Source organism: Schistocerca gregaria, chromosome 4, assembly GCF_023897955.1.
Source record: "Schistocerca gregaria isolate iqSchGreg1 chromosome 4, iqSchGreg1.2, whole genome shotgun sequence".
NCBI lineage: Eukaryota > Metazoa > Arthropoda > Insecta > Orthoptera > Acrididae > Schistocerca > Schistocerca gregaria.
This window is the reverse complement of record NC_064923.1, coordinates 329,999,699-330,020,592: the sequence shown is the minus strand read 5'-3', so window position 1 is coordinate 330,020,592 and position 20,894 is coordinate 329,999,699. Positions and strand designations below refer to the sequence as shown.

At 38.7% G+C, this 20,894-nt stretch overlaps 1 protein-coding gene across 1 annotated transcript in view; it reads left to right on the top strand.

Annotated features, from left to right (window-relative positions):
• LOC126268010 (uncharacterized) overlaps positions 1–20,894 on the top strand; it is a 315,334-nt gene that overhangs the window by 122,808 nt on the left and 171,632 nt on the right. Inside the window, exon 5 of the mRNA XM_049973418.1 lies at positions 16,071–16,135. Within this exon, the coding sequence (XP_049829375.1) occupies positions 16,071–16,135 (65 nt within the window). The remainder of the gene's footprint in view (positions 1–16,070; positions 16,136–20,894) is intronic.

Here is a 20,894-nt window from a genome sequence, read left to right as displayed (position 1 = left end):
ATTCGAAATTGGGCAACACCAACAGTGAAAGAGTATTTGTAGATAATTCAGAGGATGAAAGTGCTGGACATAATGTTCCTCATGGAACTTTGGCTATAGTTGTTTCTGAGACTGACAGTGACAGTGAGGGAGAAAAAGAAGAGGAGGAAAGGAAAAAGAAGAGGAAGATTATGATGAAAACAATATGTTACATCAAAATGACATTGTAGTGGCAGAAGAAAATAGTGCTCCAAAACCAAATAAAAGGCCTAAACATGCGTGTAGTTTGAAGAAATGCCAGAAAGTATTAGTTATGCCAGATTGGACTGGTACACTTGACATCCATTCTCACGTATGCAGTCCGAAAGAATATTTTCATGTGTTTCTTGGAAGCAATGTTGGACGTTATTATTGAGGAGTCAAGCAGACTATCATTCAAAAAAATCCTGCTAAAGGGCTGAAACTTAACAGACAAGAATTACAAATTTGGATAGCAATGGTGTTCTCTAGGTCTGTGATTAGACTCCATTCTACTAGAGATTACTGGAATCCTGAGACTATAGTTCCCATTGTAGCTGATTGAATGCATATAAAACGCTTTGAACAAATAAAAAGTGAAATACATTTTGCTGATAATTTGAGAAAAATACCCAAAGGAGAGCCAGGGTATGATCCTATGTACAAAATTTGAAGCCTTATTGACCATACTGTTTGTAAGTGTAAAGTGTTACTGAAGCCAGAAAAATTCAGCCTTAATGAGCAGATTATACCATTCAAAGGGTGTCATTCAATAAAACAGTACAATCAAAAAAAAAAAAAAAAAACCAAACTGATGGGGCTAACAAATGTTTGTACTATCTGATGTGAATGGTTTAGTATACAACTTTGAACTGTATACTGGCAGAACTAACCGAAATGGACATCTTTCTGACATAGGAGCCAGCGGTAATGTTGTGCTAAGGCTAGCTAGTGTAATACCTGAGCAGAAAAATTGTGAAATATTTTTTGACAACTGATTCTGTAGTTTAGATCTGCAAGTGAAACTGGCAGAAAGTGGAATCTACAGCCTAGGCCCTGTTCATTCCAATCGTCTAAAGGGATGTGTATTCAACTCTGACAAGAAAATGAAGAGATCTGGAAGAGGTGCAACAGATGAAAGACAATGTTCCATGGGAAATATGCAGTGCCCTTCTGTAAAGTGAGATGACAACAGATTTGTGACATTACTCAGCAATTTTGTGGAAGCAAATCCAATGACTGAAGTAGAAAGATTTGACAAGAAGTCAAAGAAATCCATCAAGGTGCCTTGCCCCTGGGCAGTAGTAGAGTATAATCAGTTCATGGGAGGTGTAGATCTTATGGATGCAGTTCTAGCATTGTTTAGGATCCAGATACATTCCAAAAAATGGTATCACAGAATATTTTTCATATTCTAGACCTGATGGTTGTGAATGCTTGGTTTCTTTACAGAAGAGATGCACTATCAAGTGGAATGCACTGGAAAAGTTCATTCGCTTTAGCAGAATTCAAGAAGGCCATAGGTAGATGTTTGTTGTTCCAGGGAAAAAGTGGGGCAAGAAAGCAAGGAAGACCTAGAAGTAATTCCACTGAGAGAGCCTTCATGGCAAAGGAAGGGAGGAAGTGCCGACTGCTGCACTGCCTGAAAAAGGTATGCGGCTAGATGGCATAGGACATTTGCTTATTATGAATATCAAAGGAAGGTGCTAAGTTCCATCATGCAATGGAATTGAGAGAGTGAAGTGTTTGAAATGCAAGATGCATTTATGTTTCACTGCAAATATAAACTGTTTTTTGAAGTTTCACACTGAGTGATGAAATAAAGTATCGAATTGTTGAATAATATATCAAAATATGTTTTTGAAAACAGAACAGTAATAATTTTTCACCTAAAACTATTCATAAATGTGTGTAGAAGCATATTTGTGTATCTCTCCTAAATCATCTTATACATGTATGTAAATAAAAGTGTTGTGAGTCTTCTGGGAAGTGTGTTGACATACGCATGGTGTTGCCATATGGCAACAAAACTAAAATATTGAATAAATTAAAATTACATCAGAATTTCTATTTTCAACCTATTACACAGTATTTTGTGTGTCAGACCCTACCCCCAGATATGTTTCCCATTAAAACTGGTTTCCTTAAAAAAAGAGTCGTGCAATAGAGGGTTAACCAACCAGTGCTTTGGGGGACAATATCTTATGTTTTCAAGAAACTGTGCACCTTTTGACTCTCGAAATTAACTTGGCTCCCACACCTGAAAGACCTATGAACAAATGGCTTCCAGTCATTGAATATTTTGAAATGCCATAGCAGAAAAACATGGGAATCTGATAGGTCCCGTCTCCTGCATTTTTATAGGGCATTTCTTCGATCACATTTATACTATGGCAGTGTGGTCTCTGGATCAACCCATCCTTCCTACCTCAAGATTTTAGATGCTGTCCACCATGAGGGCATTCGGATATCAACTGGAGCTTTTCGGACCAGCCCAGTTCTGAGTCTGTGTGCAGAGGCTGGTGAACCACCACTCTAGATTCGGCGACATCCTTTTGGCCTGCCAGGTACTGAAAATCTCAGCATCACCTCAGTCATTGACATTTAGTTGAGTGGTCCAACCCACCTTTGATCGGTTGTTCAGGAATCAGCCCCATGCGAACAAGCCATTTGGGATACATGCTACAGACTGTCTCAAGAATCTGGATTATCAGGCATAAGAATACACAGTCAGGGATGGAACACTTTGCCACCTGTTGTCATCAGAGCCCCAAAGTGATTTTAAGCTTGAAACAGTACAAGAAAACTTGTACTCCAGATTATATTTTTACAACTTCGTTTACATCCATTTTAAGTATGTGCCACAGTTTTATTATTTTTTATGCAGATGGATCCCAGCAAGAGAATGTCCTCGGTTGGTCTGCTGTTTTACCTGATAGGGTTTTTAAAGTGCATGTTCTGGAACAATTTATGATGCGGAATTATATGGAATTCTCATGGCACTTGAGAGGATTCAGAGAAATGTTTCTTGTCTGTTCTGACTCACTTAGTACACTGCAAACACTTCACCAAATGTATCCAGTAAACCATCCGATTCAGCTCATCCATAAATCCTTACAGCGGCTCCAACACCATGCCGAGAAGGTGATATTTTCCTGGTTACTTGGCCACATCCGGATAGAAGGCAACAACATGGCCGAAAAAGCCACCAAGACACATGTCGAAATGGTGCTGTCCATTAGTGTCCAATCCCGTTGCATGACATCATCTCATTTTCTGACTGACGCATAATGCATCAGTGGGAGACTGAATGGTTGACTGAAAACAAACTGCAGTAGCTCAGATTGACCACAAAGGCATGGCGGACTTCATCAGCCTTGCCACTGGAAGGAGGTTCTGTTTGTCGGACTGCACATTGGATATAGCCCTGTAACATATGGCTGCCTCCTCTGGTGAGAGGATCCACCAGTGTGAAGTTTGTGATGTGCCACTTTCAGTTCACCTTATTGTGGCAAAGTACATCCTATATACTGATACTAGGGCAGCCCTCACTCTCTATGGAGATCTGCCCACGATCCTCACAGATACTGATTCCAGTGTTACAAGAGTGGTGAAATTTTGTGAACTGTCAGGCCTCATCCCTAAATTAGTGGGGAAGGGAGGCAGACTTTAATACATTATAAACTACTCTGCGTAAGGGGACAGCCTTCGTCCCCACCCTTGAGATTAGCATGCTGACTCTCCATTAGAGCGCTGATGACTGGGATGTCAAGTGCCCCTCACCTCAAATCATCATCTCCATCTCTATTGCCCCCCTCCAAACCTCTGCCCATATAACGTCCACTAACCTGTATTTTGATAGCTACCATCCCTTCCACATCCAAAATTCACTTCTGTAGTCTGCCCAGCTGTGGATGATGAGCAGTTACTGACCCAGTATATTGAAAGTCTTACTAAAGCCTTCACAGACAGGCATTGCCTTCCCAACCAAGTCCGCAGACAGATTTCCCATATGTGCCTCTAATCCTCCGACTATATTTATGAAAACAACTGAACCACATCCTTTGCCCACTTATCATAGTGGCCATAAATAAGGAATATTGTACCCACAATCCTTCCCACTCCTCCCAATATGTTTATATGTCTCCTTACAAGCCCCCTTATGCGAGATATACTTTGGTGGCAGTAGAGCCATTCTGTAATAAGTCATAAAAGCTGGAAGATCATCATCTTCCCTCCAGTGATTCCCATTTAAGTTCATGCGGCATTTCTACAATACTCATGTGGTAATAAATCTAGCAGCCAAGACAACATACTGTGTTCCAGTACTTAAAATGTCTGTGAGACACTCATATATCTCAGAACCTATTCTGTCTGCAGTGGGATACCTTGTCAAATGCTTTCGAGAAATCTAGGAGAATGGATTCTGCCTGTTGCCCTTCATCTGTTGTTAGCAGGACATTGTGTAAGAAAAGGGCAAGCCTAGTTTCACACAAGTGATGCTGTCTAAATCTCTGCTGATTCGTGGACAGAAGCTTCTCTGTCTCCAGGAAATTTATTATGTTCAGACTTAGAGTATGCTCAAGAATTCTTCACTAGGTTACCCTTAAGGGTATTAGTCTGTAATTTTCTGGGTTCATTCTTATTCCCTTCTTTTATGTGGGAGTCACCTCTGCATTTTTTTCCAGATGCTTGGGATTTCGCACTGGGTGAGAGATTTGTGGTGAGTGCAAGCAAAGTAAGGTGCCAAAGCCATAGAATATTCTCTGTAAAACCAATTTGGGATTCTTTCTGGACCTGGTGATTTATTTGCTTCAGCTGTTTCAGTTGCTTCTCAATGCCAGGGATCCCTTTTTCTGTGTTCTCCATAAGGGAGAGTGTGTGTGTGTCAGATGCTGGTATTTCGTAATGTTCCTCCTGCATGAATGGTTTTTTAAACGTGGAACTTAAAACTTCAGCTTTTGCTTTTCTGTCCTCTGTTGCCACAGGAACTGGCTGACGAGTTACTGAATAGAACCCTTTGATCCACTTAGCGATTTTCTCAGGTTGTCAGCAAGATCGTTCACTGATGTGTGATGGTGGATTTTGTGTATGCTTTGTCCATTGATCTTTTTATAGACACTTGAATTTCTGTGAACTGTTGCTTGTTAACATTTCTGAGTATTTACTGTGGTGTACTGCAGCAACAGTATCATCAGTGTAGTAAATCTTGAAACTCATTAACATGATTTAGATGGAAGGATGATACTTATCCTCATAGAAACCAGTTATCCCTTATTCCAAGTTTTTACACAAGTTTGATGCTATGGATGCACTGAAAAACTGTTGAGTGAATGATTAAAAGCTGCTGGTGTGGGTTCAAGAAGCAGTGCATTTTTTGATCACTTCCCTTGTGGGTTCGAAAATTATCATTCTGTATTAGAGAAGATAAACTTCTCTGCCAAGACTGTTAATAATAGCATTTATTCTCAGTAACTGGTTTCGGTAATCAGTGTTGTCATCTTGAGAGCTTGACATTGCACCGTGGCAGCAATGATGTGCTCTGTTGTGTGTGGCATAAGACAGATGTATGTGGTGATATAACTGTGCCTATAGTTGTTTTAATTTTGACATGCCAGTGCATCAGTTTTCAAGTCTGTCATGTATCTGTCAAGTCATGAGAAAGAATACTCCTTTGCTATTTTAAGAAATGTGCAACAACCTGCCTATTGAGATATGAAGATGTTAACATTGATTATCGCAACCACTCATTGAGAATAAAGGGTGTTATTAGTGATCTTGGCAAGGAAGTTTATCTTCTATAATCTAATACCACAGATGCCCTCCTTTGCGGCTCAGAATAGGTAAACTAAAGGTTATCAGTCTATGCTTGATCACCTGACCCAACTGGTAACAGCTGTATGCATACTTTGAACATTAGAATTATTTCATAGACGTTTGTTTTGACCTACAGGAAAGGCTTATCTCATGACTTGAGCCTGTGTCAGCTCCCCCACTGGAGATTACATATACAACTCTTCCTTAATGAGAGATATTTTAAGTATGGGGAGTCCCTGGAAAATGTTTTTAATTGTTGCTCTATATAATTGTATATCTTTGTATCTTTCATCCTGTAATAGATGTACAAAATCAGTAGCAAAGTTAAAAAGTTTTTATCTATTGTGTAAGAACTTTTAATTCCTATTCAAATTTCTCCTTGGTTTCCTTCACTACTTGACCATTTTAAAGACTGAATAACATGCTGGAATAAGTTGCAACCCTATGTCATTCACTTCTCAACCACTAACTAATGTTCATTTTCCTCGACTCTTGTAACCGATTTTGTTATGGGACACACGGACTATTTTCATGCTAATTGTGCAGTCATCTCCGCTTGTTTATTTTATTTGCAGTTGATTTCAAAGCCTTTTATGTCATCATCCTTGAGCACTTAGGGATAGTTATTGAAATGAATTACATTCTATAGCTATGCCTAGCTGCCTAAGGATGAAACTATGAAATGCTTCAAAATTAATAGAAAATAAAGTGAACAACAAACACAGCTGCGTGCAAAAATAGAATGAAAATAGCCTTTCTGTTCCAAAATAAATTAATTTACAGGTGAAGCCCTATTCTCCTGTGTCATGGAAGCAACACCTCCAGTCTCATTTCTGTACGAACTATAGTAATTGTGATGTAACTTTCTGGGGCTCATCACACACAATAATCTTTATGGTGCAGAAAAGAATCTTAAGGACAGTGGGAAAGGACCAACTCACACTATTACAATATCAATATTCAGGACATTAAATATTTTACCTGTTCCATTTACTATATTCTTGAGACAGTCACTTTCGTAAAAACGACTCTGCATCCCTTCCAACTGAACAATAATACTCATTGCCATCATACTTGAACTCGTAGCAACCTCCACCTAATAAGTCATAGGCTTAACCTCCACCTAATAAGTCAGGCTTAGCGAAGGTCACAGTATTTTGGACATACGGGGAGCTCGATTTATAATAAATTGTCTATTTGTATGAAAAAAAAAAAAAATCTTCCAGCAGAAGAGTGTCACAATATAATTTCTGCTCTGTGCATGGCTATCTTGATGCCAGTTTACATTAACCTGCCATTTTCAATTTGGGCACACACACACACACACACACACACACACACACACACACACACACACACAGCACAGGCCAGGGTGATACATGAGATGGGGAAAGTTCTTCATGTTTCACTGTCCCCATTAATAAATATCGCTCAAGTGAAGATCTGAGACTGCTCTGTCACATAGTCATGCAAAATTTTGCTTTAAAACCATCGCTTTCTGCTGACATTCATGGCATCTGATGACTATTAAGAAAGACACCCAGGATTTATTAAATTGTTTCCATGTATTATAATATAAGAAAAGTAAAAATATACAGGTGTATTCAGTTGTTTTGCATGTAGGCTGCTTTTATGTATGTACTGACAAAACAATTGTTGTGGCCCTATTATATATATATTTCCTTCATTAATAATACATTGTAATACATTTAAAAAATGAATGTGATTTACTGGACTAATAAACAATGAACAACAATTTTCTAATATATGTCACAGGGTCTGTATTACTTTGCATATTCCTATGTTTGTCCACAATCAGAACTGATTTTTCCGAAGGTCAGCTTCATGTAGTGTTTCCATCCTTCTGTAGATAATTTACATTAGTACTTTGACGCTGTGGTTTATATTAATCTGTGCATTGTGGAACAATTTTTCGTAGTTAATCCTTCCCAGGAAGAATTATCTCCTACCAGTGCCTTGTTCTGTTGTAGGTCTTACAGTGCTCTGCTGAATTATTCTTGAATTATCAGATACCCATGCCATCCTCATTCAGTTCTTGTTCCCCTTTATTGACTTTCTTTCCTTTGAGTCAGGGATGGCCCAGAATTCAGCTCGCAAGCTGTGCCCTAGCTCGCATGCTTTAGTGCTCAGTCTGACTGCGCACTTCCCCCACTGCCCCATGCTGCTGTGTGAGCAGGAGGAGGGAAAGAGGGGAATATTCGAATGTGCCATATTTAGGTAGCAATGCAGTCACACTGCATACAACTTGTTTTCATTTTGAAAACATACATCACAAATGAAACAAATTTTTGCTATTATTTAATTATTAGTTGTGCACTGAAGACATAATATAATTTTTAGCTGGTACAGACGGTTGGCATAAGGACAGCCACATACAATTTCATAAATTTTTGCACTCAGTTTGGCACATAATGACTTATTTAGTTTCATAATTGAAAAAAGGTCTTTAATTAATATTGTGGCACTTACGCAACCTCATTTTGGAGATGCAGGAACTCTACCTGAAGAAAACAATACAGACATCTTAGACAGTTGTAATGTGAAAGGATTTGTCTTTAAAATGAGAATCATATTGCATATCCGTCAGTTACATTTGCACATATACCGGGGTACTCTCAACTAAAATGGCAAACAGTTTCAAAAATAGACATAAGATTAACACTGTCCTAAAACATTTAGAAAACTATCCTTGTAAGACCACAATGAATTCTTCAAACCTTATATTTTCTTTAATCCCAGTGAACTTAGGGGACTGGACTGTGTGTGTCACAATTTGCCCATTCTACAATGCAAATATTTTATTTTATTTTTAGTGCATCCCCATCAAATGCATTGTCTTACAGTGGATAGAGTGTAGTCACTTAAGATGAGAGGTCTTCAATCCATTCTGAATCTTCTAATTTTCATTCATGCTCTCCTTTTTTCTTCATAAATTCAACAACGTGGGGTTTAAAGTCAAAAAATCATTCCAGGCAGGTTCCTTGACTTAACTAACATACATTACAGTAATATACCAAGTCTCTAAATCCTTTGTTCACATCCACCAAAATTTGTGGCAACTGACAGTGGAATAATGTCTGCAATTTCTGAAATTTTACTCTTGGTACTACTAATTTATTGTGAGCCACTTACTTGTAAATGTAGCACAAAGTCTGCTTGATTTACATAACAATTTATCTCATATGCCAGTCATTGTAATTTTTAGCTCTTTCATTTTCAAGTAAATCTTCAAATTCTTTCCGCATAGTATTGTAATTTTGTTTCACAGCAAGTTTGCAGCACCTGTCTATTATGCAACTGCATAATAGATACTGAAAATTCTAATCCATCTCTTCTATCATTGCCATTCATTCTTAAACACTTGTGATGATAGATCACTAGACTGCCTGCTTTTGTGCAATAAGGCCGTGGACCTATGAAGGTCCTTCATACCCCGAACAAATAGTGAAGTGTAAATGGCACTGACAACACAGTTCTACCAAACTGAAGGGAGTTATGTGAACCAAAAACTGTCACACTGCAGTACTAAATGAAATATTGCACGGTACTGGCTACTTCCAAGAAGGACGGACCACAGCCGAGACAGACTGGGCCTTGGCCCGCACATCTGGCTAGCGTGCAGTTTGTTACACTGTGGCCAGTTCTGCCTTAAATAGTGTTGAACCAGCCTTCCATTTTTCAGCCTCCCCATCATTATTAAATGCTGTTTTACCATCTAGTTATTAATGTTTACCTAACTTGGTATGTTTTGTCCAAAGATTTCTTTAATTTTCCTATATGTGGTGCTTATATTTCCTGTAGCCATGCATGCTACTACAACTCTGAATTCCTCCTCTAGCCATTCTTGTTTCCTCTTTTTCAACTGTGTGTTGGCCTCGCATTTTACATTCCCTTTTGTCTCCTTTGTGGCTGAATTTTTATGGTTTTCCATTCATCATACTCCATTCCAGTAACATGTTATTCTTAGCCACGTAATGTGAAACAAGCCTACTGCAGCGTAATCTTTCAGACAGTACTTTAAAGAATTCACCCATAATAACAAACATGCTAAGAGTTGAAATACTTTAATCAGAAAGGTTGTGAATGGTTATTGAATTCACCATATATTTGGTCACTTTCCAGGTAAACATTCCCTTGCTAGGTCAAAGAAGGAACAGAAATGCGAACTGGGGATACAGGAAAATCAGTGGGTACTGGGACAGCTAGTCTTGTTGGAGTGTTAGATCATGCTACATCACACAGAATGACTGTTTTCACATTTATTGTTTACTGTTGAACCCAAAGAGACAAGAATTAGGCCATGAATCCCTATTAGGGCAATACAATTGAAAATGCTTGAACCATATATTTCCTCACTTATGATGATTACAATGTTTCTACATATCAGTGTTCATTTGGACTTCTTAGCGACTGCATGCACTTGTCACCAATATTTATTTATTTATTTATTTTTCAGTGGGTAATTTCAGAATCCTGTGATTGCACATTTTATATAAATTTAAAAGTGTTTTGTGAATATGAGTAATATTCTTTCTAATATTCACAGTGTCAGTGATATCATTGTCTTTCTTATTCAAAGACATTCTTTCATTAGACTTTGAATCTCATAATTTTTGTCTTTGATGACATTCAACTCTGTTTACTTTATTCTGGATTGTCATTGAGTTTGCTTTGGTTTACCTGTAAATTGTTGCATCTCAGTCATGTTTTTGAATGGTGTAAAGAATTTACATCCCTTTTCCATACAGCAGAATTTCAAACTACTTAACACATCTAAATCTCTGTACTTGCTTGTCTCTTTGCTTTCTATATGTAGAATGTAGTTTATTCATCTCATAATGTACTGTTACAAATCAAAGATTTTTGTACTGGAGACATGTCAAATTACTTTAAGAAATAAGGTTATAATAATTAACATATTTAAACAGGCATTTCTGAATTTTTAGACATGAACAGTTTAACAGAACATATACAACACTTATGGTCATTTGCAGCTTGCAATACAATTTATACAATATATTAACAATTTATCTTACAATACATAATCTTTATTGTTTCTTTTCTATATACTTCAAATAAGCTTGACAGACCTCTTAGACTGCTTTTGCTTTTAGTCATTCAGTCGGCACAAGCTGCACTGCAATTCTATATACTTTGCAAAGACAGCTTCAGTTTTCAACCAACTATTTTGTGTAACTTGTGTCAGTTCATTTCAAAAGTCACTTTTTAAATAATTGAACCTGATGCATTGTATTAGTGCAGCAAGTTGAAGGACTGCAGCCAATGTGTGGCAAATACAAACAACGTATGTAAATAATATGCCAGGTGACACTTTCACCTTTCCCCATTATTACCTATAAAGCCTAGCAGATCACATCTTTAGATTAAGCAGCTGTTCTGTACATAAAACTGTCTGCTGTTGAGCAAAGGCCCATTCTCAGTACCTACAACAGCAATCCTTCTCCCCCTCCCCCTCCCAATAATCTGATGATATGCATTCAGCACTTTGAACTAGAGACCAAGCGAACAGGAGCTCTTATAACACTTTACATACTGCAGAATGAATTTTTGGAAGCCAAACCAAGTAAATATTTTACACTTTTCACTTGTGTAAACAAGAATTCAACAGGCAATAATAGACAGATGCTTTAGTATCAAGTTGTTCATAATAGCAACATTTTTTATCTGGTGGTAGTTCTTAACTGTACCCCTTCCTTTGTTTGGTTTGATAAAAACTGGTCAGAGAGCAGTATGTCACTCAAATATGTCATTATTGAGAAAAGTGTGATTTTAGATTTATTTCCCCCTGTTACCAAGGAACAACATTATTTGATTCCTTCCTATCACCCATTTTCATGAATAGAGGAACCTATATATATTAAGAGAGAGAAGAAAAAAGGGGAGGGGGTTTCAGTACTAAAAACGTGAGTGAGAGATACAGTATATTCTTGCAAATCAATAGTGATTTGAATGACCCAGAAATAATGGAATTGGCATTTTCATCAATATAAGCTATTGCTGCAAGACATGTAGAGACTGGTGAAAAGTGAAAAGATAAGTAAGGAGATCCAGAGGGAAATGGAACAGTATGTTTCTGAATAACGCTCCATAATGGAGCTACAGTCCACATTAATGGCAATCTTAACAGATACACCTTAAGCACCTGGAGAAAGAAGCAGCTACATGCACAGATACAGTACCAGCTTGACTGTCCAAACATTAGAATTTTTCTTTCAGTTCATACTAATAGTGCAGTGGTTACGGCAGGAGCAGTGAGCTTCAAATTCCTGTCACAGATATCCAAAGTTTGATTTTCCTCGAGAGACGGACCCACCAGAATAAAAGTAGGCAAGGAGTGTTGTGTAGTTAGTAATGAAGCAGAAACAGCAGAATGGATCAGTCAGTCAATGTTGACTATTGAGTGGATGTCATCTGAGTAACAAATTCATCAAGGACATTTCAACCCTTCTAAAGCAGGCCAAGTTGACAGTTTTTGATGTGATCATCAAGTGGAAACATGAAGGGACTACCACAGCTAAACTAAGACCAGGCAGACCTCGTATACTTGTGGTTAGGGACTGTGAAGCATTGTGGATGGTGGTTGTAAAAGTCACATGAGGCAGTGGAAGGAATCACTTGTGACTTCCTGAGTGCTAAAAATAATGGCATGCATTGGTCAAGCATCTCCTAATAAGCCACACATTCTATGTCTGAAGAACGTAACCTGCCTTCATGTGCAGAGCGAACAGTGAAGTTTGGAGGTGTTGGTGTTATACTATTGAGGTGTCTTTCATGTTTAGTGTGTGGTCCCTTTATAGCACATACGAAAATGTGCGGAAGGATATGGATACATTTTACAGCATTGTGTACTACGTACAGTAGAGGAATAGTTCAGACTTGATGATGGTTTGTGTTAGCATGTCAGTGCACCCTGTCATAAAGCAGCATCTATGAGGCAATGGTTTGTGGACGGTAACATTCCTGAAATAGACTGGCCTGCTCATATCCTGACTTGAACCCAATGCAACAACTTTTGGATGAGTTGAAACACTTATTTCATTCCAACATCACTACTTTTTCTGGATTGGCTGCCATTCCTCCAGACATTCAAAGACCTCATTGAAAGTGTCTCCAGCAGACTTCCAGCCATCACTAAAATTAAAGGTGGACATACCCCATGTTAATGTTCACTAATTTGTGTCTGGATACTTTTGATCAGGTAGTGGAACTGTACTTGGTCAGTATTTGTGTGGGAAGCATGTTAACCAATACATAAAAGAGTTGCATTCTGTTTTTAGATCTATTAGTCTTACCACAGCAATTGATCCAAGTGGAAGTCTTTTACATAGCAAACTGCAACCTATATTAAGTAGCTAAAAGACAGATAGGTTAACATAGATATTGTGAAAATGAATGTACACAAATGACACTCAATTAAAGTAAGAGGACATACAAAGTGAGGTATATTTTTTGAAAGGAATTAACATCCTTAAACAGCAAACTAAGGGAAGTAAGATAAACATAGAAAAACTGCATATGTTTTGCAGATTTTGTTACTGACTCCACACCTTCAGAAAAGATCATGTATAGAATATTGACTCTCAGCAACTGAATTTGAAGAGCAGATAACCACTGGAAGAAAAGGTGTGGTGGTGGTGGTGGTGGTGGTGGTGGTGGTGGTGGTGGTGGTGGGGGCAGCAGCAGCAGCAGCAGCAGCAGCAGGAGTAATTGTCGTAGCTGCAAAATATTAGTGATAATGCTGATGATTTACCTGTAATGCTCTATGACTTTGCCACTTTTGTGTTTCCACTAAGTATCTGTATTTTGTTATTACAAACAATTTAAGGTATTGGGTAAAGTTGCATGCATAATTTGTGACAAAGAAATCTGAAAACATTGTTACATAAAGTTCAATTTACACTGGACATTGTGTCATCTGCTAACATTGGAAGCTATTCCCACTTGCCTAACTTGTGTTATAGTCATGGATTTTGTGACACATTGAGAAGGTCACATGAATACTTGGATGTTTTTCTACAAAAGAGGACAAATGGTTGAAAGCAAACAAATTATTTATACTTTATTATACCGAGACAAAGAAAAAGCCTACACTGTACATAAATAGATGAAACAATCTTAATTAAAAAGCTTTTTAATGGTGAAAAAGTCAACTCTATTGAAGGTGATATATACAGTTTCCTATGTTACTTGTTAAATAGAAAGAAATCAAAACACAAAGTAAGAAGGCACTAAATATTGCATAGTAAATATTGTTCTATGTGTCCTTGGTGATTTTTTGATGGGCACAAGGCCATTGTCCACGACAGATTTCTCTGCCTAATGTTTTCTCTGCCAGTGCTGGAGACACCGACAGAGACTATAATGACTTAGAAAGCAGTTACAGTCTCAAACTGACTCAGCAGTAGGCTGAACTGTTTGTATCCATCCATGCAACGTTTGGATCATGATGTCGTCAACCCGCTGACTAAGATTGTGGAGTCACATTGATGTATGTTATGTGGCTTATAGTTGGGAATATTTAGCATTGTTTGCTTTATTTAATACTAAAGCCCACAACATGTCTACTTTCAATCCTTCGTGTCTTCTGATAAAGTTGTTTTTCTGTGACTGCTCTGGGATAGTAATGATAGGATTTTGATAAAATCGTAGTATCGAATAAATAAATCTGATCGTTCTCTGGTTCTAGTGAATGATCTGCTACCAGTTTATCTGCGTTGCCCAGAGGAAAATTACTCATGTTCCTTAAGGCAGGTGTTAATGCTTCTTTTGGTAGTTCCTATAAATGTTAGTGGTGATATATTTTGGACCATGGCGTAATGCCAATAAAACAAAAATCACCAAGTATGCAAATGCAGGCCATGAAAGCCTGCATTGTATGATTGTTCGATGTTTTTGTATTTATATATTTTCTTGATCAAAGAGATATCGATGTTCTGAAATGTTTGGGTGAAACTCTACCTTTCTTTTGCTTCTCAACTGTGTGGATAATTTACCAAATTATTTTCGTTAGCATCATCTATTATGAATTTTGGTTTGATCATTAGACCCTGTTATCTTTGCTAGGTCCTTTAGTAATCCTCTTGGTCATTCATGCACTTCCATCACCTTTTTTTTTTTTAAGGTAGGTGGCATCTCGTAACTCAATTTTCCCCTGCAGTACTGGGCTAAGTGGTGTGATGTTATGTTGATATTCTTTATAGGGTAATGGTGATGCCATTTTAAGATGACATTTCCTTCTGTTGTAGGAAATTCTGTTGACAACATTGGGTATCAATACTAACCCTGAGAGAACATTTTCTTGTTTGTACTGTAACGTCATGTTGTTGATAAAAAGTAATGAACTTTCACAGTAGGGATGATTGATATGCCATGAAACATAAATGACAGTGAACGTTTTGAGTCAAGCCTAGAGGCATGCTCGTACAGTCTGACAGTGAAGGTGATTGCTAACAACAGGCAGGAATTCCTAGTTTGAGTCCTGATGTAGCACAAAAGTTTCTGTTTCACTACATATGTATTCACAGTTGTTTGCCCTTTAAGTTTTCCCTGTCCAATATGTTAACTTAACACCATCTTATTTCTGTACTAGCTTGTAGTAAGAATCCCTCATAGACTTGCACTGTGGTATTTGTTAATATTAGCAGAATAACACACAATATCACCATCAATGCTTATTATAATTAATTTAGTTTTAATGTAGTGTTGTTAATGTTGTGTATCATAATCTAAAGGATGTGAATAAGAATTAATGTTTTGAAACTTGTTAGATGTAAATGTGTTCGTGTTAAATGCATATAATTTTTTGTAGGTATTAGGTATGGAAAATAATGCAGCCTCTATAGACAAAGTTAATTCCTATTACTTTACACACCCTTTCAGTTCTGCGCATCATAAGTAGTGAGAATACATTGTTCTGTATCTCACTTCAGCTATTCCATTGTCCTGTCCTACAAGCCACATTTACCTCCATTCTGCTCACCTCCAAGCTTAACCTAAATCCTTTCTTTCTTTCATTTTGTTTACTGTGTAAAAACACATGCACGTTTGTGTATGTGTGTTGTGTGTGTGTGTGTGTGTGTGTGTGTGTGTGTGTGTGTGTGAGAGAGAGAGAGAGAGAGCATGCACATGCACATGCAAATTCACCTTCTTTTTCTCATTTTTTAATTTATTTTTGTAAGCTGTGTTGTCACTAATGAGAAATTTACCTTCTAAAGGAGGGGTGACACCTTATCAGAAACGGTCGGTGTTTGAACGCTTAGGTCGGCGGTCAGATGCGAAGGTTAGTATTGCTTTTTTGGCACATTGTATCCTAAAGAGAGATCATTATTTCATGTCATTTAAAGACTTATTTTCTATAACTAATTTGTGATAGAAAAGATAAGTATATGGGGGCTGCATATTTTCTTAAGGTGGGTCACTGTCACAAAAGTAGAAATGCAGTCCAAAATTTCATTACTCATTTATTTTCTGTGGTGGTGTTTGTTTGAATTAGTGACCCTTTTTACTTTGGTAGATGGATGTTACAGATAGATTTGATATGTCAAACTGTTAAAAAGATTGCACATGAACATTTAAACTTAGAAATGTGTTTTAAAATAGGTCATTGTTCACCAAAAAGAGGTTATGTTGAGGAGCAGTTATTTGTATAAAGAGGTTTTGGAAAGGGCCTTCCACCAGAGAACTAGAAAACACTCTCCCTCTCCCTCGCCCTCTTTCCCACCATCCTTTCTCCCACTTCCCCCCTCCCTTCTCCCCCTTTCCCCTCCCCTACTTTCCATTATTGATTATAGATGGTTCTGGTGGTCTTTTTTCTTCCATATCCTCCTTTTGCTTAAAAACTCCTTTATCCCACAATGTGTAATTTTGTGTCTCATATTTCATTTAAAGAGACATACTTACAGGAGGCACAGTTAACCACATACTCATTAGAACTACTCAAAACTAAATTAAAACAATATTTTTAGCTTTCCTTCAAGTGGGACAGAGGTAACAGGTAAAACTAATTTATTTTATTTATTTACTAGAGGAGGTCAGATAATTTTGAACCCATACTAAAAGGGACCATACAGGTGGTCCTTATAGCTCAAGGATGGCTTTCAGTGTGGGGATTGAGTGACCTGAACATCCTCTCCATAGATTGCTGCCTCCAGTCCAGAGACTGGTTTGAAGCAAATCTCCAAGCGAGTCTGCCCTTTGCAAGCCTCTTCAACTTACCTTTTTTTGCATAACTACTGCAACCTACATCCATTTAAACATGCTTACTGTATTTGTGCCTTGGTCTTCCTGTACGAGTTTTATTCCTCAAACTTCCCTCTGTTACCAAATTGATGGCTCCTTGATGCTTGCGGATGTCAGCTACCAACTGATGCCTTCTTTTAACAATATGAGGATTTTCGTTATATTGTTGATATTCCAACCTGGAATTTCCATTGTTGGATTCCTTCTTTTAGTTAGAATGTGCCATACATTTCTTTTTTCCTCAATTCAATTCAGTACCTCACATTACTTATTTGACCTATTCATCTAATATTCAGCATTCTTCTATAGCACTGCATTTGAAAAGCTTCTATACACTTCATGTCTGAACTGTTTCTTGTTCACATTTCACTTCCATGCAAGACTACACTCCAGACAGATAATATCAGAAAAGACTTCCTAACATTTAAACTTATATTCCATCGTAGCAAATATCTCTTTTGCAGAAATACTTTTCTTGCTATTGCCACTTTGCATTTTATATCTCCTTTGCTTTGGCTATCCTCAGATATTTTGTGCACAAATAGCAGGCTTGGATTCTACTTTTACAGTATCATCTCCTACTCTGATTCTTTCAGGACTGCCTGGTCTTCTTTTCAACTGCTTTTTCAAGTAATTTGCTTTCTGTGACAGAATTACATTCTTGGTTTTTCAAGTCCTTTGCTGTCTCTTACAGAATTACATTGCCATCAGCAAACTTCAAAGTTTTTGTTTCTTCTCTCAGAACTTTAACTCCCTTACTGATTTCCTTCAAGCTTTGCCAAGTGACAGATTAACATAAGGGATAGGCTACAACCCTGTCTCATTCTCTTGTCAATTACTGCTTCCCTTTCATATGTTTCAACTCTTACAGCTACAGTTTGGTTTTTGCACAAGTTATAGATAATGTTTGAACTTCCAGTGTTTTATCATTGATAACATCAGAATTTGAAAATGTATGCCAGCCGGAGTGGCCAAGCGGTTCTAGGCGCTACAGTCTGGAACTGCGAGACCACTACAGTCGCAGGTTCGAATCCTGCCTCGGGCATGAATGTGTGTGATGTCCTTAGGATAGTTAGGTTTAAGTAGTTCTAAGTTCTAGGGTTCTGATGACCTCAGAAGTTAAGTCCCATAGTGCTCAGAGCCATTTGAACATTTTTTTTTTTTGAAAGTGTATTCCAGCCAATGTTGTGAAAAGCTTTCTACAAATGTACAATTGCCATAAATGTAGATTTCCATTTCTTCATCATGTCTTCTAAGATAAATCATAGGGTTAGAATTCCCTCACATGTTCCTACATTTCTTTGGAACACAAACTGATCTTCTCTGAGTTCTGTCTCTACCAGTTTTTCCATTCTTCTGTAAATAATTTGTGCTAGTACTTGTATTTTGCATATGTGACAAATGAAACTGACAGTTTGGTAATATTCACACCTGTCAGCACATACTTTTATGGAATTGCAATTATTATACTCATCTTGAAGTCTCTTCCTTTCTCACTTATCCCGCATTCCAGGTGGATCAGTTTTGGCATGGTCAATTCTCCCAAGGATCTCAGTAACTCTAAGGAATGTCATTCATATCAGGAGCCTTGTATTGACTTAGATCTTTCAGTGTTCTACCAAATTCTTCTTACAGTATCGTATCTCCCATCTCATCTCCATTTACTGCCTCCATTGTCTCTACAATATTGTCTTCAAGCTCATTTTCTATGCATAGCCCTTCTTCATAATCCTTCTGTCTTCAGCTTTTCCTTCTTTGCTTAGTTCTTTAGTTCTGATTTACCATGTGAGCTTCTGATATTCATAGAGATGCTTTTCTTTTCTCTGAAGGTCTCTTTAATTTTCCTGTCGGTGTCATCTATCTTTCCAGTATCACACATGCTCCTAAAGCCTAGCATTGGTTCTCTAGCCATACCTGCTTAGCAGTTCTGCACTTTGTCACTCACTTTTAGGTGTTGGTATTCTCTTTTTCTTCATTTGCTGTGTTTTTATGTTTTCTTTTTTCATGAATTAAATTCTGTATCTCACATGTGTACATCTCACTCGTCTTTTTGTTTGAAACTTCCTGGCAGATTAAAACTGTGTGCCCGATCAAGACTCGAACTCGGGACCTTTGCCTTTTGCGGGCAAGTGCTCTACCATCTGAGCTACCGAAGCATGATTCACGCCCGGTACTCACAGCTTTACTTCTGCCAGTACCTCGTCTCCTAGCCTTCCAAACTTTACAGAAGCTCTCCTGCGAAACATGCAGAACTAGCACTCCTGAAAGAAAGGATATTGCGGAGACATGGCTTAGCCACAGCCTGGGGGTGTTTCCAGAATGAGATTTTCACTCTGCAGCGGAGTGTGCGCTGATATCCTTTCTTTCAGGAGTGCTAGTTCTGCATGTTTTGTAGGAGAGCTTCTGTAAAGTTTGGAAGGTAGGAGACGAGGTACTGGCAGAAGTAAAGCTGTGAGTACCGGGCGTGAGTCGTGCTTCGGTAGCTCAGATGGTAGAGCACTTGTCCGCGAAAGGCAAAGGTGCTGAGTTCGAGTCTCAGTCGGGCACACAGTTTTAATCTGCCAGGAAGTTTCATATCAGCGCACACTCCGCTGCAGAGTGAAAATCTCATTCTGGAAACATCCCCCAGGCTGTGGCTAAGCCATGTCTCCGCAATATCCTTTCTTTCAGGAGTGCTAGTTCTGCATGTTTCGCAGGAGAGCTTCTGTAAAGTTTGGAAGGTAGGAGACGAGGTACTGGCAGAAGTAAAGCTGTGAGTACCGGGCGTGAGTCGTGCTTCGGTAGCTCAGATGGTAGAGCACTTGCCCGTGAAAGGCAAAGGTGCCGAGTTCGAGTCTCGGTCGGGCACACAGTTTTAATCTGCCAGGAAGTTTCATATCAGCGCACACTCTGCTGCAGAGTGAAATCTCATTCGGGAAACATCCCCCAGGCTGTGGCTAAGCCATGTCTCCGCAATATCCTTTCTTTCAGGAGTGCTAGTTCTGCATGTTTCGCAGGAGAGCTTCTGTAAAGTTTGGAAGGTAGGAGACGAGGTTCTGGCAGAAGTAAAGCTGTGAGTACCGGGCGTGAGTCGTGCTTCGGTAGCTCAGATGGTAGAGCACTTGCCCGCGAAAGGCAAAGGTGCCGAGTTCGAGTCTAGGTCGGACACACAGTTTTAATCTGCCAGGAAGTTTCATATCAGCGCACACTCCGCTGCAGAGTGAAAATCTCATTCTGGAAACATCCCCCAGGCTGTGGCTAAGCCATGTCTCCGCAATATCCTTTCTTTCAGGAGTGCTAGTTCTGCATGTTTCGCAGGAGAGCTTCTGTAAAGTTTGGAAGGTAGGAGACGAGGTTCTGGCAGAAGTAAAGCTGTGAGTACCGGGCGTGAGTCGTGCTTCGGTAGCTCAGATGGTAGAGCACTTGCCCGCGAAAGGCAAAGGTGCCGAGTTCGAGTCTAGGTCGGACACACAGTTTTAATCTGCCAGGAAGTTTCATATCAGCGCACACTCCGCTGCAGAGTGAAAATCTCATTCTGGAAACATCCCCCAGGCTGTGGCTAAGCCATGTCTCCGCAATATCCTTTCTTTCAGGAGTGCTAGTTCTGCATGTTTCGCAGGAGAGCTTCTGTAAAGTTTGGAAGGTAGGAGACGAGGTTCTGGCAGAAGTAAAGCTGTGAGTACCGGGCGTGAGTCGTGCTTCGGTTGTTCAGATGGTTGAGCACTTGCCCGCGAAAGGCAAAGGTCCCGAGTTCGAGTCTCGGTCGGGCACACAGTTTTAATCTGCCAGGAAGTTTCATATCAGCGCACACTCCGCTGCAG